The 18,052-nt window shown below is 52.1% G+C and overlaps 1 protein-coding gene across 2 annotated transcripts in view; it reads right to left on the bottom strand.

Annotated features, from left to right (window-relative positions):
- ARSD (arylsulfatase D) overlaps nucleotides 1-17,753 on the bottom strand; it is a 25,640-nt gene extending 7,887 nt beyond the window's left edge. The window contains exons 1-8 of one of the 2 annotated variants that reach the window (XM_075999618.1): nucleotides 17,653-17,753; nucleotides 14,613-14,777; nucleotides 10,597-10,718; nucleotides 8,871-8,993; nucleotides 6,211-6,634; nucleotides 4,622-4,758; nucleotides 3,817-3,954; nucleotides 846-1,008 (exon numbers count right to left, since the gene is read on the bottom strand). In XM_075999618.1, the coding sequence (XP_075855733.1) occupies nucleotides 846-1,008; nucleotides 3,817-3,954; nucleotides 4,622-4,758; nucleotides 6,211-6,634; nucleotides 8,871-8,993; nucleotides 10,597-10,718; nucleotides 14,613-14,777; nucleotides 17,653-17,714 (1,334 nt within the window). In that variant the 5' untranslated portion in view covers nucleotides 17,715-17,753. Of the gene's footprint in view, nucleotides 1-845; nucleotides 1,009-3,816; nucleotides 3,955-4,621; nucleotides 4,759-6,210; nucleotides 6,635-8,870; nucleotides 8,994-10,596; nucleotides 10,719-14,612; nucleotides 14,778-16,559; nucleotides 16,890-17,652 lie in introns of those variants that run through there. The other variant, XM_075999619.1, reaches the window with a different exon arrangement.
- Nucleotides 17,754-18,052: the final 299 nt, after the last annotated feature.

Here is an 18,052-nt window from a genome sequence, read left to right on the forward strand (position 1 = left end):
TTTTTATACACACACATATATGTTTATATATATTCATTTACATACATATATTAAGACACACGTATATATATTTGTACACACACACATATATTCATATATATATTTGTGTACATATGTATATCAAGACACACATATATTATACATATACACATATAGATTTATATAAATTTATATATAAAAACATATATAAACATATATATTTATATATGTGTGTATATGTACATATATCAAGACACACACATGTATATTTTTTATACACGCACACACATCCCGTTGGTCTGTCTCTCTGGAGCACCCCGATAACACTAATACAATAAAATGCTTTTAGGGGAGAAGAAGTTAGAGATGGGACACCCCGCATAATTGCACCTTACACAGGAGTATTTGCTGCCTTAAAGGGAGTAAAATCAAATCATTACCCAAATCCTCATTCCTATTCTTCTGTCTCGTATCAAGCTGGCTCTCTCACAGTGTGCCAATGTCGAGGCGATAAACCATCCTAAAAATCGCATTTTCATAACCTCGCCAACTCGCCGGCGAGACCGTATTTCAGGGAATCGTAGGGAGACGGACATTCCCTCGTGGGCCACACGCCGGCGGTCTAACCTCCCGGCTGTCACGCCGGGGTGCAGAATTTTACCGACCGACCATGGGAAACGAGGGGCATGACCGAATATTTAGTCTTCGATTCCACCGGGCGTGGTCCTGTCTCCTAAACTGGAGGACGGGACTAGTTTGGTCGCAGTTCCGACACGGCTCTGGTCACCCCGCCTCCCGCAATGACACGGGAGAACGGACAAAGAGTTCTTGGAAACCAGGGCACGGGCGTCCTCCCCAACACGCACCTGTCCTGGGGCACCTGGCCGCCCCCCAGCTGCACCACGGTGGGGAACACGTCCATCAGACTGGTGGGCTCGGCGACGACCCGGCCGGCCGGCAGCGCCCCGGGCCAGCGGACAATCCCCGGCACGCGGATCCCGCCTTCCCAGCCCCCCATGCCTTTGCCACCTGCGGGAGGAAGACAGCTGTGAGGCTTTTGCAGACAACCGTCACTCTACACGCACCGCCGGCTGTAGGTGTGTGGCCGTAGGTCTGTGCACGCACACACCCACATGCACGTACATGCTCACGGTGCACCCCGTTTCCCGACGCCGGGGACGGCGATGTTTGCAAAATCTTACCCGGATATCCGCGGGTCTCTGTGGCTGCTTCAGCTCTCTCTGTCTGGCTCTCCATCTGTCTCTGTCTCTCTGGGTGTCTCTCTCCCTCCCCCTCTCCTCCGTCTCCCCATCCTTCCCTTTCGCTCTTTCTCCCTCCTTCCCGCTCAGTCCTGTGGTCACCCTGGCACCCACAGTCCACGTGGAGAGGAAGCCTAGACCACACACGGCTCCCCAGTGTAGCTGTTCTCGTGCTCCCATGCCAAACTTGCACGCACCGCAGCGTCCCTGACTGCCAAGGAGGACTCAGTTGTACCGAGTCACGCAAGGGGAACCGAGGACGTGGGGATCTTCAAAGCCCTCGGAGAGAGAGAGACGCAGGACCATCGTTTCCTGAGAGAAGGGACCTGCCTTGGATGTGCAAACACAGAAAGGACACGTGTTCACGGGATCAGCCGACACAGGACGGCCGAGCACCTGGGACCCCGGCTAGGAAGCTGTAGGCCAGGTGGCTGCAGATTTCCACCACTCTTTGCTTTTGCAAATAACTGCAAAAGCCCCATGAGCATTGGTGTTGAGGTTACAAACACATTTTAGTGAGTAGGAGAAGTCACCCATGCGGAACCCAAGCTCATCAGGGACCGAATATAAGAGACTTTAAGTGACCTACAGAGTCAACGCAATCCCTATTAAAATACCATCATCGTTTTTCACAGACACAGAAAAAATAGTTTTACGCTTCGTGTGGAACCAGAGGAGACCCCGTATAGCAAAGGCAATCCTAGGCAATAAAAACAAAACAGGAGGTATCAATATCACAGCCTTTGAACTACACTACAAGGCTATAGTCATTAAAACAGCTTGGTACTGGCACAAGAACAGGGACATTGACCAGTGGAACAGAACAGAGAACCCAGATATAAAACCATCCTCATATAGCCAACTAATCTTTGACAAAGCACACAAAAACACACGCTGGGGAAAAGAACCCTTATTCAATAAATGGTGCTGGGAAAACTGGATAGCCACATGCAGAAGACTGAAACAGGACCCACACCTTTCACCTCTCACAAAAATCAACTCACGCTGCATAACAGACTTGAACCTCAGGTATGAAACTATTAGAATTCTAGAGGAAAATGTTGGAAATACTTTTCTAGACATCAGCCTAGGCAAAGAATTTATGAAGGAGACCTCAAAGGTAACCACAGCAACAACAAAAATAAACAAATGGGAGCCGATCAAATTAAAAAGCTTCTGCACAGCCAAGTAAACTATTATTAGAGCTAATAGACAACCTATAGAATGGGAGAAAATATTTGCATGCCATACATCCAATAAAGGGGTGATAACTAGAATCTATATAGAATTCAGGAAAATCAGCAAGAATAAAATCAAACAACCCCATTAAGGACAAGAACAGAGACTTTTCAAAAGAAGACAGACTAATGGCCAAGAAACATACGAAAAAAAAATGTTCAATGTCTCTAAGCATCAAGGAAATGCAAATCAAAACCAGGATGAGATATCACTTAACTCCACTGAGAATGGCTTTTATCAAAAAGTCCCAAAACAACAAATGCCGGCGTGGATGCGGAGAGAGAGGAACACTCCTACACTGCTGGTGGGACTGCAAACTAGTGCAACCTCTGTGGAAAGCAACATGGAGATACCTCAAAAAGCTACAAGTAGAACTACCATTGGATCCAGCAATCCCACTACTGGGCATCTACTCAAAGGACAAAAAAGACATTGTATAAAAAAGACACCTGCACTCAAATGTAGATAGCAGCACAATTCACAATTGCAAAGATGTGGAAACAATCCAAGTGTCCATCAATCTGTGAGTGGATTAATAAAATGTGGTCTATGTACACCATGGAGTTCTACTCAGCTTTAAGAAATAACGGTGATCTAGCACCTCTTGTGTTACCCTGGATGGAGCTGGAGCCCATTCTAATAAGTGAAGTATCCCAAGAATGGGAAAACAAGCACCACACGGACTCACCAGCAAATTGGAACTAATCAATCAACACTTATGTGCACATATGGAAATAACATTCTTTGAGGATTGGGCAGATGAGAGGGGGGAGAAGGAAATGGGTATATGCACACCTAACACATACAATGCACACTACCTGGGGAATGGACATGCCTGCAGCTCTGAATTGGGCAGGACAAAGGCAGTTTATGTACCCAAAGCATTTATACTCCCCCTAATATTCTCAAATAAAAATACATAAAAAAATACATTTAAAAAGTTAAAAAAACAAACAAATAGAAAGTACCATTAGAAAGGTATTTCCCTCTAAATCCGATCTAGTGTAGTGGAACCCGGAAACCTACAAATCTGGAATTGCAGTTGCTCTGTGCCGCTTATTTACAATGATTTTTACTTTAATTTTATCTTAGTTATTTATCTGTACATCTCTGTCTCTCCTACTAAAAGGCAAAAGCTTTAAAGGAAGGGGATGTGCCTTTTTAATCTCTCTGCCCTGGTGGTTCAGGTAGAGCCAGGTCTACAGCAGGTGCCCGACAGATTCTGTCTGAACTGAGCAAACTCTTTTTTTCGTTTTTCGGTCCTATCCGTGCTGGGACCTTCACGGGCGGGACTCATTCAGGCAAACTCACACCCGTCCCCGACACCTGCTGGTCTCACCTCTGTATACTCCGTTCCATCCCCCCAGCTGCCTGCCGCCTTCATCTCTCGCCTCCAAATGCCCTCCGTGGTCGGACGTAAAATACGTGAAGGTCGTGTTCTTCAAACCGTTTTCCTCGATGGCGTTAAGAATCTCACCTTCGCAAGAAAATGGAAAGGGTCAGGACCACGTTCACGGGCCGGCGTCCGCTTGCTCGATACACTTCCCCTTTTCTGTATAAGTCACTTCCTGCTAGGAAGTCACCAAAAGGGACCAGACCACGGTTACAAATGCAATCCCAAAGCGTTGGGACGTAGCTCACTGTTGTTAGACCACAGGGCTGCTGACCAAGGTACCACCAATACAAAAACAACCCCGAATAAGCACAAAAAGCCAATAGGTCATCAATGGACATGCTTTTAAATCTGCTACATTGGGGTGGGGTGAGGTGGCTGATGCCTGTAATCCCAGCACTCCGGGAGGCCCAGGTGGGAGGATTACTTGAGGTCAGGAGTTTGAGACCAGCCTGGACAACATAGCGAGATCCCATCTCTACTAAAAATAAGAAAAATTAGCCAGGCATGGTGGAGCACAACTGTAGCGCCAGCTACTCGGGAGGCTGAGGCAGGAGGATTGCTTGAGGCTGGGAGTTTGAGGCTTCAGGAGGCTGTAATGGCGCCACTGTACTCTATCTAGCCTGGGTGACACATGGATACCCTGTCTCCAAAAAATAAGATGAAAAATGAAAAAAAAAAAGGACCACCCGTTCGGTGCCGAGGCCCAGGGCGAGGAGAGGACAGGCCGCCGAGTCATGCCTTGACTTACCCACGAGCCAGTCCATCTCCTCCACGTTGTCGCCGTACAAGCCGTGCCGGCTTTTCCCACGGAAGGCTTTCGTGGTGACGAGGGGAACGTGGACATGCAGCAAGGACACGAACAGGAGGAACGGCTCATGCTTATGTCTGGAAGAAGAAAACCTGCTTTACCAGGTGCAGGACACACAACATAGAACACATAAGTGCCCATCCACAGAGATACAGAACACGTGGCCTCCACGCAGAGTGGAATACTATTCAGCCATAAAAAAGAATGAAATGACGTCTCTTTATGCAGAGTAGAATACTATTCAGCCATAAAAAAGAACGAAATGCTGCCATTCACAGTGGCATGGATGGAACAGGAGGGCGTTAGGTTAAGTGAAATAAGCCAGGCACAGAAAGACAGATGTCAAATGCTCTCGCCTACATGTAAGAGCTAAAAAATAAGCTAAAAAACTGGGTCTCACAGAGCTAGAGTGGAAACAGAGAACAGAGACTCACATGAAAGGGTGAAGGGGAGGGAGGGGACAATGAAGAGTAGTGGGTTTAAGGGCACAAACATACAGTAAGATGGAGGGAATAAATTCAGGGCCAGGCATGGTGGTGCACACCTGTAGTCCCAGCACTCTGGAAGGCTGAGGCAGGAGGATCACTTGAGTTCAGGTGTTGGAGGCTGCAGTGAGCTATGATGATGCCACTGCACTCCAGCCCAGGTGACAGAGACCCTGTCTCAAAAAAAAGAAAAAAAGAAAAAGAAAGAAAGAAAGAAAGAAAGAAAGAAAGAAAGAAAGAAAGAAAGAAAGAAAGAAAGAAAGAAAGGAAAAGAAAAGAAAAGAAAAGAAAAGAAAAGAAAAGAAAAGAAAAGAGAAAGAAAAAAAGAAAAAGAAAGAATGAGGACTATCTAGAAATATTATGAGCCATGTAACCTAAAAGTCTTCCTCCTGCTGCAACCCCCCCCAGAAAAGTTGGATTTATAATAAAACTCCTTTAAAAAAAATTCACTGTTTGGTAGAAGAGTGACCACACTTAGCAAAAATGTGTTATCCTCAGGTGATGGACACCCCTAAATACCCTGGCTAGATCCCTATGCATTATAGACATGCCACAAAATTTCACATGCAGTCCATAAATTTGTACAAACAAGCAATACATCAAACTGTCCAAAAGAAAATATAATGCACATCAACAGTTCCCAACCTAGGGCGAGTCGTGTAATTGTTTCATCATATACCACAACGTAATAAAAATAGAAATAGAAAGTGCGCAACGAATGTCATGCACTCGAATCATCCCGAAGCCATCCACCCCTCCCTGGTCGGTGACAAAAATTGTCTTCCATGAAAACGGTCCCTGGCGCCAAAAAGGTTGGGGACGGCTGCGGTATAGGACACACCGGTGTCTATTTCGAGGCTGTGTGAGCCGTGACACGACATCAATAGCGGAGACGCTAGTGTGGGAAAGCCTCCCCTAGGAAAATGTGGGATTTCTGCAAACTCATCTCCCCCTAGGGGCGGCGTGCGGGATCCCCAAGATTCCGAGACGCTCTGAGATGCTCTGAGACCTCACCTCCTCTTGAGAATGTGATTTCACGGTTACCTTTGGATGTAAGAGACAGCTTCCTTTAGCAGGAGACCCGCCGCCCTTTCTAGAACCATGGGCTGCTCGGTCACGTCGTGGTTCCTCATCAGGATGCAATTCCAGCGCCGCACAAAGCCGAAGCTAGCGTACCACGACAGGAAGAACAGCAGCACGAGCCCGGCGGCTCCCGCCACCGCTTTGCGGGGGACGGAGATGAGCCTGCAGGTGTTGGCGGCGGCCAGGGTCAGCACCCCCAAGGCCATGACCTGGGTGTAGCGCCCCAGCTTGGCCCGCAGGGCGGCGTCCAGGTGGGGCAGGCCGTCGGGGTCACAGTCGTCTATGAGCGTGAAGGGCATGCCGTAGAAGTAGTCGAACCCGTGGTGCAGCGGGTGGTGGCAGTGATCACCCCGGGAGGCACAGCTCACGCCCTGGTGCCACTTTCCTGAAACGGAAAGTAAAACAGCTAAGCAAAAAAACACGTGTGGAGGACACTCCTGTGTTATGCAGGTAACCTCGAGATCGTTTTGGATGCTGGAATGGAAAGGAAAACGCACAAAAACAGCAAAATAGGAAACAGAAAAGGTGATGCATGTATTTTTTTTTTTTTCCTTTTTAGAGACAGAGTCTCACTGTGTTGCCCGGGCTAGAGTGCCGTGGCATCAGCCTCACTCACAGCAACCTCAGACTCCTGGGCTCAAGCGATCCTCCTGCCTCAGCCTCCTCCCGAGTAGCTGGGACTACAGGTGTGCGTCACCACGCCCGGCTAATTTTTCTATTTGTTGTACAGATGGTGTCTCACTATGTTGCCCAGGCTGGTCTCGAACTCCTGAGCACAAACGATCCTCTCGCCTTGGCATCCCAGAGTGCTGCTGGGATTACAGGTGTGAGCCACCGCGCCCAGTCCGATGGATGTATTTGATACTAGTATAGAAACGGACACTTTCCACCCTGTGAAGACTCATGAACACAGCCGCGTGACTGATGGCTGTGGTTGAGTGATTAAACGTTGAAGGGTTTTTCGGAACATTTGTCTTACGAGCTTGCTTCCCTAGATGGTTCTGCTGTTAAATACCTTACAGAATGTCACTCACCTATAAATATAGATAAAAAGGCAGCTACCTGATATTCTACAGGTGTCTTACAGTGTCAGGCATGCGGCACAACCAGCAGTCCCGAGCTGCCCACGGAACATTCCAGTCTATTCGGGTGCCTAAGAAGACTTGCTCTGTGTCTCAGGATTAAAAATAGAAATGCAGGCTGGGCGTGGTGGCTCACGCCTGTAATCCCAGCACTCTGGGAGGTCGAGGTGGGAGGATCGCTCGAAGTCAGGAGTTGGAAACCAACCTGAGCAAGAGCGAGACCCCGTCTCTACTAAAAATAGAAAGAAATTCATTGGCCAACTAATATATATAGAAAAAATTAGCTGGGCATGGTGGTGCATGTCTGTAGTCCCAGCTACTTGGGAGGCTGAGGGAGGAGGATCGCTTGAGCCCAGGAGTTGGAGGTTGCTGTGAGCGAGGCTGACGCCACGGCACTCACTCTAGCCTGGGCAACAAAGCGAGACTCTGTCTCAAAAAAAAAAAAAAAAAAATGCAGGTAAGCGTGCAGGTGTGTACAATGTCCTGGACAAAGCCCGTGGAGGTGGGATCTAATCATGCTTTCCGAAGGAGCAGGACATTGTAAAAGGAAGAACGATGACTGCTCCCCCATTGCAAACCTCGCAGCCGTGGCCAAGCAGGGTCTTTCAGTCCCCTGAAAGAGATGGGACAGTTGGTTTGAGTGTGAAGAAAGGACCTGACCCCTTGGGCCTGAGATGGCTCTCCTTGCAAAGACCAACTTGCAGGGTTCTCCTGTGGCTGGTGTCTCAGAATGGCTCTCCAAAGAGGGAGTCCCATCAACTGCCTAGCTAAACCATATGCAAAACCAGCGTGGTTTGTGCATTACTTCTGGGGTCTAGAAGTTTGGTAGGGGCCATGCGGTGGGTGCCTATGTGACCAGCCCCCGTCACAACCCCGGGTGCTGGATCTCCAAGAAGCTTCTCTGGTCGGTAGCATTTCACATGTGTGTTGTCGAAACACATTCCTGGAGGAATTCGGTGCATCCCGTGTGACTTGTCTGGGAGAGGCATGGGGAGGTTTCACCCGATGAACTTTTGCCCACAGCTGATGTTGTTTTTGGTCCTGAGGCTGTAATACTAATAAATCAGCCATGACTACAACCATATGCTGAGTCCTCCTAGCAAACTGTCGAGCCTGAGGGTGGACTTGGGGACCCCAGGCACGCCCTGTTTTGCAAGGAAGGACCTTCTGACCATGCCTGGACTTGCCCCGTAAAGGAAGGCAGCGTTTATCAACTTTGGGGTTTTTTGAGATGGTGGGTGACCACTTAGAGAAAGATAATCTCCAAAGAACGTTCTGATACAACGGGACAAGAAGATGGACAGGTCCAGAGAAGGAAAGAGGGTGATCTCCTAGGACTCTGAAATTTTTTAAAGAAAAACTCATGCATGAGAAAAAACCCCAAAACTGGGGACAATTTAAGAGGGATCACGTGGCCAGGCACGAATGTCAGATTCAGAGAAGGACACAGATATTTTTTTCCCATGGAGGAAGACGCGTTCTTTTGGATCACGGATCTTCCCAACTACCTGAAGACACCGGTATCGTGTGTCACCTCACCTATGAGGCCGGTCGCATAGCCTCGCTGCTGCAGGATTTTTGCAAATGTGGTTTCGTTCTCAGGCAGCCCACCCGAGCCCGCGTTCCACTGCAGGGCCCGGTACCCGTTGCTGGCCTCCATGCCTGTGAGCAGAGAAGAGAGGAAGAAGTACTGAGCTTTTGCTAGAGCCGTGGTTCCCAACCAGAGTGATTCTGCCCCTCCACAGGACACCGGGCAATGTCCGGGAACAGTCTTGGTTTTTACAACTCGGGGAAGGTGACAGACAGGTGGGTCCTGCTGGTGTCTGGTGGCTGGAGACCACAGATGCTATTAACTGCTATAGTGCACAGGACGCCCCACCACAGAGAATAATCCAGCCCCAAATGTCCACAGGACCAAGTGGAGACAGTCTTCCTTACCATGAGAAACTGTATCAACTGTCTCTCTGTATCTGTATCTGTCTATCATCTATCTATCCAACCACCATCTATTCCATCCATCTATCTATCCATCCATTCCATCTGTTGATCTGTCCATCCATCCATCTATCTATCTATCCATCCATCCCACAGTCCATCTATATACTCATCCATCCATCTATCCATCCAGTCCATCTATCTATCCATCCATCCATCTATCCATCCATCCATCTAGTCCACCCATCCATCCATGTATCTATCCATCCATCCATCCATCCATCCATCCTCCATCTATACAATCATCCATCCATCTATCCATCCACCCATCCATCTATCTATCCATCCATCCATCTATCCAGTTATACACCCATCCATCCATCCATCCATCTATCCAGTTATACACCCATCCATCCATCCATCCATCCATCCATCCATCCATCCAGTCCATCTATCCATCCATCCAGTCCATGCATCCATCCATCCATCCATCCATGTATCTCATCTATCTCCCTATCTATCCATCCATCCATCCATCTATCCATCTATACACCCATCCATCCAGTCCATCTATCCATCCAACCATCCATCCAGTCTATCTATCCATCCATCCATCCATCCATCCATCCATCCATCCATCCATCCATCCATGTATCTCATCTATCTCCCTATCTATCCATCCATCCACCCATCTCATCTATCTGCCATCTATCATTATTTTTAGAGGTTCCCTGCATTCCTTGGTTCGTGACTCCTTCCTGGCACCATGTCAAACTCTCACTTCTGTGCTCACGTGTCCTTCTCACATTATGACCCTCCAGCCTCAGTCTTAGAAGGACCTCCAGCATTATATCTGACCCATCTGGATAAGCAGATGGGTCATCCAGAAAAATCTCTCCATCCATCTCAAGATGGTCATGTTAGTCACATTCGCAAAGTCCCTTTTCCCACCGAAGGTCCCACAGTCAAGAGGTTCCAGTCATTAGGAGGTGGACGTCTTTGGGGGGCATTTTGTCAGCCTGCCGCACCCACCCAGAGCCCGTCTGAACTTAGGGCTTCACCTCGGTATCCACTCAAATATTCAAGCAGAGAAGCAACATGCCAAAGACAACTGGAGTCCCAGTCTTGCGAGTTCCCAATCATCACCACCGTTGCATGTCTGCATACACCGCAACGTTCTCTACGTAAATCCAAGGAAGGTGACAGGGCTGCAGGTTATCTCCTTACCACTTTTCCTCTGTGTCTCAACCACCGGGACCCAACCGTCGGGGGACAGCAAAGTGAGTGGGCACGGACGTGGCGTTTTCCCTGGCGTGCCCGGAGCACCCACCTGATCTGAAGGAGTGCCTCCCCGTGAGGAAGGCTGCGCGGCTCGGCGTGCAGAGCGGGGCGGCTGCCAGGTGCTGGGTGAGCCTCACGCCTTCCTCTGCCAGGCGGTCGATGTTCGGGGTCCTGAGCCAACCACACACATGCCACCGTCAGAAAGGAGGCGCGCGCTCAACGCGAGCAGACCCCCGAGCTTAAAGGCACGGGAACACACTGCGCCTGTCTTACCACGGGGGCTTCGCGGCGTTTCTCGGCGACTTGTAGAGGCACAGGGACCTCTGACCAGAGTCTGCTTTGGATGGCGAGAGATGCGTGATGTCACACACACACACACACACACACACACACACACACACGAAAAGCACAGGACAGGATCATATGACTGCCATAAATCTACGTGCCTCGTTTCCCCGAAAACAAGACAGGGTCTTCTATTTATTTTTCCTCAAGAAGACACCCCAGGGCTTATTTTCAGGCCATGTGCTATTTTTTTTTTTTAAGTACGGTGGAACCATCTGCATTTATTCAAATACAGTGAAGTCGTCTTCTTCTGGAACATCATCCTCACTCTCCAGACCCCGAATCCCATCCTGAATGTCCTGCGACTCTGTTTCCTTTAGAGCCACCGGCCCCGATCTCTCCTGTGGAGCACTAGAGCTCTCACGGGGTGGATGAGAAGGGCTGCTCGTGTTCTTTCCCGCTCCGCAACCACACGCACGGGTTGTGCAGATGCGCTGCGAAGCCACGCCCGTCACTAGGGCTGATTTTCATAGCCACGCCCACCACTAGGGCTGATTTTCATAGCCACGCCCATCTCTAGGGCTGATTTTCAGGGTGAGGCTTCTATTGTGCACATGCTTAGACATCCTGCTAGGGCTTGTTTTACGGGGAGGTCTTATTTTCAGGGAAACACGGTACCTATCTCTAGCTCATCTATCTGGGGAGAACAGGAGAGTCCTCCCCACACTAGTCTGAAATGGTATAAGGAAAAGAAAGTTTTATTTTGTTTTTTATTGTGCTGAGGGTGTGGGGCTGGGATAGTGTTCTCGTACAAGGGCAGGAGTTTTTTGTGGTCTGAATCTCCCATCGGCACCTGGGCTTTTTATCAGCTCATCCAGATGCGGAGCACAGAGGAGGAGGAGGGAGGAGGGAGCCCTAAAACCTTTCAGCAGCCAGGCAAGAAAGAAAAAGCAGAGTCAGAATTCTCATTGCAAGTAGGAACCCCAAAAGTCAGCTGACTCCATCCCCTATCCGACAAGCAAGCCCTCCTTAGAGCAACCCCGGAAAGAGGCCGCCTGGTGTCGGGTCAAAGGGAAATTAACAGCAACAAAATGGGAAATTAGCAGCAAGACAGTCAGTCTATTTTTGAGCAACGCTTTGCAACAGGGGTCCTCAAACTTTTTAAACGGGGGGCCAGTTCACCATCCCTCAGACCGTTGGAGAGTGCGCACTGTGGGCCCGGGACGAGCCGGCTGCTAAGCAGGACAGGCAGCGGCGGCAAAAACGCCCGGCGCGCCGGAATAATGTCCTCGGCAGGCCGCATGTGGCCCACGGGCCGTAGTGTGAGGACCCCTGCTTTAGAAAATCACTTTGTTATGGGTTGCAGTGGCTCTCCACTGAGGGCGACTTTGGAGACATTTGGCAATGTGTGGAGACGTTATTGGTGTCGCAGCTGCGTGAGGGAGGGGGTGCCGCTGGCGTCCAGTGTGTGGAGGAGCCCAGGGACGCTGCTCGACACGCCACAACTCACGGCACAGCCCCACGGCAAGGACCCATCCGGCCAGCTGCCGACAGTGCCCAGTGTGAGACGTCCTACCTCACTCAGAGTCAGACAACAGCAACTACCCTTCTCGAGAGAGAGAGAGAGAGAGAGAGAGAGAGAGAGAGAGAGAGAGAGAGAGAGAGAGAGAGAATGACACAGAGCATTGCTAATTGCAGCACACCAGACGGTCCTCTGGGCCTGAGCTGCTTCTGCAGCCAAGCACTCGGGTGAGTCGACACGTCAGGGTGGCCACGGCGTGACTGGCTCACAGACGGCTGCTCGCCCCCAGGGCCAGGGGACTGTGTTGGGTGCTGCCTGCTAGGAAGACAGGCTGAGCCCTTGTCCGGGGTCCTGGGCTGCAGCAGAGCCCACTGCACGCACCGCCGACCGCCAAATTCTTCGCCGTTGCATCCCGTGGCTCTTGGCGGCCGGGCACCCGCACTGCAGGCCGATGTGTCTGCTCCTCGCTGAGCTGTGAGTTGTAGACCGTCTGCTCTGATCCCTGAGTCTCGCTGCCTGCCTGTGTTGCCTGCTCAAACTGCATCTTTTGGAGCCTGCCTGCCCCTTTGTGAGGTCGGCGGTTTTAGTTGGTAAGCTGGGGAAGTGGCCGCCCTAATGCAACTGAAGATTCCTCCCCTCCTGCCCACACCGCCAAACTTCTCCTGGGACCGCCTTAACCAGCAGAGAGAAAAATGCAAAACTCAGAGGGCAGGGGGGTCCAAAGGCTAGGAAGGTATCTCTGCAGGGTAGTGAGGTGTGGCCTTCCTCCCTGAGCCATGAGTGTTAGAGGAGGGCACAGCAGAGAGTTGAGGGTGGTCCCTGAACACAGGGCGGGACCCCCGGGGAGAACCCCGAGGGGTGGAGCTACAAGACTGCAGGACCAGGGTGCAGAAGTGACCTGGGGTTTGCTTGACAGGTACGGGCGTCCGCCTGTCGTGATGTCGAGTGATGCCATTTGCATTTAGACGCCACTTTCTAGTGTCCTGTGGTCAGGACTGCTGGGGGAATAGAGATGCTAGGATTCGCAGCAGGTTCCCGTTCAAGGGGTTTCGTAGACAGAGAACCAGGTTGCAATGTCAAGGGGTGGTAGGTATATCCACTGAATGACAAGGGCATTGAGCCACGGGGTGGCCCCAAAGTGCTGGTGTGGGTTTTGTGCTCCGGTAACTTCAGAGGTATAAATGCTACGCGCTTCCCAACTACCTCGTGTGGGCACAAACTTTTTTTGTGTGAACTTAAATGGTTCTGCAAATGTTGAAGACTACATCTCAGATTCTAATTTGTGTGTGTGTGTGAGAGAGAGAGAGAGAGAGAGAGAGAGAGAGAGAGACCCTCTAGTGGAAGATAGATGGCAAATGGTTCCCAGGGGTTAGGGGGAAATGAAGATTTAAAACAATGTATTCTCCGATATCCTCAAAGCGAATTCATTGTCAAACAAAGGGACGGGAAGAAATGTTCAAAAGACCTTTAAGTTTGTAGGATTTATCCCGGTGAAGCTATCAACATGGAAAGCCACATGAAGACCTTCCGGACACCCTGAGTTATATTTTATCCGAACAGTTTCTTAGCCAGCGAGGTTGTCGCCCAATTTACAAGGAGACAAGTAAAGCTGGAAGGTTTAGGCGTCTGTCTCAGGTTACGCAAACCATCGGCACCAAAGCAGAGTGGACACTTAATCCTCTGAGACTTAAATACTTCCCTTGGAAATAGGGTGTTTGCAGTTGCAATTAAAGATCTTGAAGTTAGATGGTCCTGGATGAGGGAGGTCCCTAAACCCAGTGACAGGCGTCCTCGTGAGAGACGGCAGAGGAGACACAGACGCGGAGGAGAAGCCACGTGGAGGCAGACAGAGGAGGCAGAGGCGGGAGTGAGGCTGCAGCCACAAGCCCAGGGACACCTGGAGCCCCCGGGAGCCGGGAGAGGCGGGAAGGAGCCTCCCCTGGAGCCCGTGCAGGGAGCGAGGCCCCGAGACCCCCGCGTCCCACACTCCCGGGCTCCGGGACCGGGAGAGGACGCCTTCCTGTCGTGGTCATTTATTCAGGACAGCCCTGGGAAACCAATACACCCACCCACTCTCCACAGTTCCGTGTTGTCCAAAAGGTTTAAGACCCTCTTATCCTGTTGGGACATAATAATTATGTCGGCGTTGAGTTCTGAGGCACAAAGGAATCTCCCTAATTTCTACAGGCAGGTTGGAAATGTACGGTTTGGCCCCATGCACACGCACGCACGCCACCCATAGCAACGGCGAGCGGTACCTCAGTGTATCGTTCCCATAGCAGCCGAGGTCCCCGATGCCCAGGTCGTCCGCCATGATCAACAGGATATTGGGTTGAAAGGCATTCGCCGCCGCCGCCGCTGCCGCTGGAAGTTTGCATGTCCCCAGCAACAAACGTACGCACAGCAGAACTGCCAGCCGGTCCCTGGAGGGAAAGACAGAAGGCAGAAGTGAACGAGTAGGATTGGGCACGGGAAACCGGCATTTCCAGGCAACTCGCTGCCAGGATGGGAAGGCACAGACAGCTCTTACCGCCGAATTAAGATGCTAAAGATTTTGGGGCAGGGCATTGCTTTGGCTTCAGCCCCTGCAACAAGGCCCAGCAGCCCAGACCAGCCCAGACTGGAGCCACGTGTGTGAATTTGCACCGTGGAGCTGAACTCTCAAAGGGGGCCCGTTTCCCCAAACACCAGGAGATTCACAAGCACCAATCAGAACGGGCCTGGCTTACCAAGCTGGCATCAGACAGTCCCTTCTGCTTCGACCCTGTGAGAAAAGTGACTTTGAAATGAGCAATCCGCTTTTTTATTTACATCTTTGTTCCTGCTTTCCTGAGCCTTTCCTGCCTACAAGGCCAAACCCCTCAGCTCGTTGGAACACTCATTCTTATTTGATAGCCCAAGCAGTTGCCAGGATTCTGAAATCACACGTTAAAGCCACTTCCTTTAAATTTAAATTTGTTGTCATATGTTTTCTAATGCCCCAAACCAGCTTGCTGGGGAGCTCGCTTATGTCTTGCCACTAAATTAAGATGTAATTAGTGGTTCAGGTGCGGTGGTGGCTCAGGCTTGTAATCCCAGATCGTTGTTAGGCTGAGGTGGGAGGATGGCTTGGGGCCAGGAGTTCCAGACCAGCCTGGGCAACATAGCAAGACCTCATCTCTACAAAAAAAAAATAAATAAAACAAACAAACAACAATTAGCTGGGCATGGTGAAGTGGGCCTGTAGTCCCAGCTACTCGGGAGGCTGAGGCAGGAGGATTGCTTGAGGCCAGGAGTTCCAGACCAGCCTGGGCAACATAGCAAGACCCCATCTCTACAAAAAAATAAAACAAACAAACAACAATTAGCTGGGCATGGTGAAGTGGGCCTGTAGTCCCAGCTACTCGGGAGGCTGAGGCAGGAGGATGGCTTGAGCCCAGGAGTTTGAGGCTGCAGTGAGCTAGGCTGACGCCACGGCATTCCAGCTTGGGTGACAGAGCGAGACTCTGTCTCTAAAAAAAAATAAATAAAATAAAAATGAAAACACATGTAGTTAGTGAGTGCATCTATTTTAAGGTGCCTATTGAATGGCTGGGCGCGGTGGCTCAGGCCTGTAATCCTAGCACTCTGGGAGGCCAAGGCAGGCGGATTGCTCCAGGTCAGGAGTTTGAAACCAGCCTGAGCAAGATCCTGTCTCTATCAAAAACAGAAAGAAATTAATGGACCAACTAAAAATATACATGCAAAAAATTAGCCGGGCATGGTGGCACATGCCTGGAGTCCCAGCTACTTACTCATGAGGCTGAGGCAGGAGGATCGCTTGAGCCCAGGAGATTGAGGTTGCTGTGAGCTAGGCTGATGCTGTGACACTCACTCTAGCCTGGGCAACAAAGTGAGACTCTGTCTCAAAAAAAAAAAAAAAAAAAAAATAGATGCCTATTATACCCAACCGCTTACATGATAAAACACACGCAGCAAACTTGAACATGCTGTCTTTTGTTTGGAAAGTCGTGGTCTGTGAGAGTTTGGTTTCTGGCACTGAATTAATCCACAGGCTTGTGTCGCTGTCACTTTAGTTACATTCTCAGTGCAGGGCAAGGCTAAGACGCTAAGCGTTCGCGGTCAGAACCTGGGCCTTCCTTTTGCCTTTGGCCAAGAGGCCCCGGGACGAGGGGTGGCGGGCAGGCCAAGGAACCCGGAACGGTGGGAGCAGAAGGACGACTTACATTTTAAAATGATAAACTTTGGACTAAAAGTACCCCCAGGCAGTACAGCGAGCTACAGCGCAGCCGCTCTGGCAAAACGGCCGCTGCAAACATCTGAAAAGGCGCGGAGGCCCAGGAGGGCCGGGCGCGCAGCAGCCTCTGAGCGCAAGAGGGATTCGCGCGGCCTGGCCGGTCCCGGGCTCTCCCCGCCCCGGACTCCGCAGGGCCGCGGGGCCGCAGTGGGCCCGATCCGGAGTCCCGAGCCCCCGGCAGGTCCCCGCGCCCGAGCCGGCCGGTTCTCCAATGCGCCGCGGTGCCGCGGCCGTCGGGAGCCTGGGGCGCCGCCAGCGCACGACTCCCGGGGGGCAGGTAGAGCCCCGGGGAGCGATGGGGCGTGTCTTAGAGAGTTCAGGGGTACACGGCCACGCAGGGGCGGGACGGGCGCGCGTTAGAAAGGCTGGGTGGGGCGTTATGCGTAACGGCCGTGCTCCGGAGGGAGGGCGCGACCGAGCGGTCCGTCCCCGTGGTGTTTAAAGGCGCCTGGCAGTCCTGGGGCGGGGAGGGGCGGTCCCGAGGCCGGGGCGGGGCGTGTCGTAGAGGGAGGCGGGCGTGCACACAGCCGTCATCCCGGGACCCGGGCCTGGTGCGCGGGGCGGGGCGCTTTTGGCGGGGAGGTGGGGACGAAACGGGGCGGGTGTTCGAGAACTGGGGGTGTCACAGCCGAGCTGGGCGGGGTATGGAGCCGGGGGCGCGGCGGGGCGTGCCCTAGAGCTTGGCATGGGGGCGGGTCACCGCCGCGCTCTACCCTGGCTGGCGAGACTCAGTTTCCGCCCCCTCCCGTCGCTTCCCTCCCTCCTCCCTTCCCTTTCCCTCTTCTCTGTCGCTTTCCCCCCATGCCCCCTCCCGCGTCCGTTTCCTCCACCCGCCTCGTGCGTCCGTCCCGGGCCGGGAACGCGCCTCCCGCTACGCGTTGGCGAATCCGAGGCCGCGCCATCCCGGGGGCGCGCGCTCGCTTCGGACCTGCCGCCCCGCCGCCCTCGGGCGCCCACCCCGTCGCCGCCGCGCGCTCCCAGCCCCACGCCCGCGTCGGGGCCGCGTCCGGGGTCCCGCGCACCTGGCGGCGGGCGCGGCGCGTCCCGGGGGTCCACGCGCTCCCCTCCGCGCCGTGGGTCGCATGGCCGAGCGCTGGCCCGGGCGCCGGACTTTGCCCCGAGAGTCGCGCGCAGCCCGGCCCGGGAGCGCAGGGGACTCCGCCCACGGAGACCCGGGCTCCCGGGTGTGCGCCCTGCCCCCTTAATCCGTTTATCCTCCCGGCTCTGGGCAACTGTGCTAAAAACTGGTTTTCCCGGGTGTGCTCCTGCTGGGGACAGGGCTAAGGAGATGCGGATTAATCTGGGTTAGGCCGGGCGCGGGAAGCCCCCACCCTAGGAAGCTACCGCAGCCCTGGAAGTTCCTTTTCTTCCTTTCTGGAAGGGTCTTGGGGATTGCCCAGAGCAATGAAGCAATCAAGATGC

This window comes from Microcebus murinus, chromosome X, assembly GCF_040939455.1.
Source record: "Microcebus murinus isolate Inina chromosome X, M.murinus_Inina_mat1.0, whole genome shotgun sequence".
Taxonomy (NCBI): Eukaryota; Metazoa; Chordata; class Mammalia; order Primates; family Cheirogaleidae; genus Microcebus; species Microcebus murinus.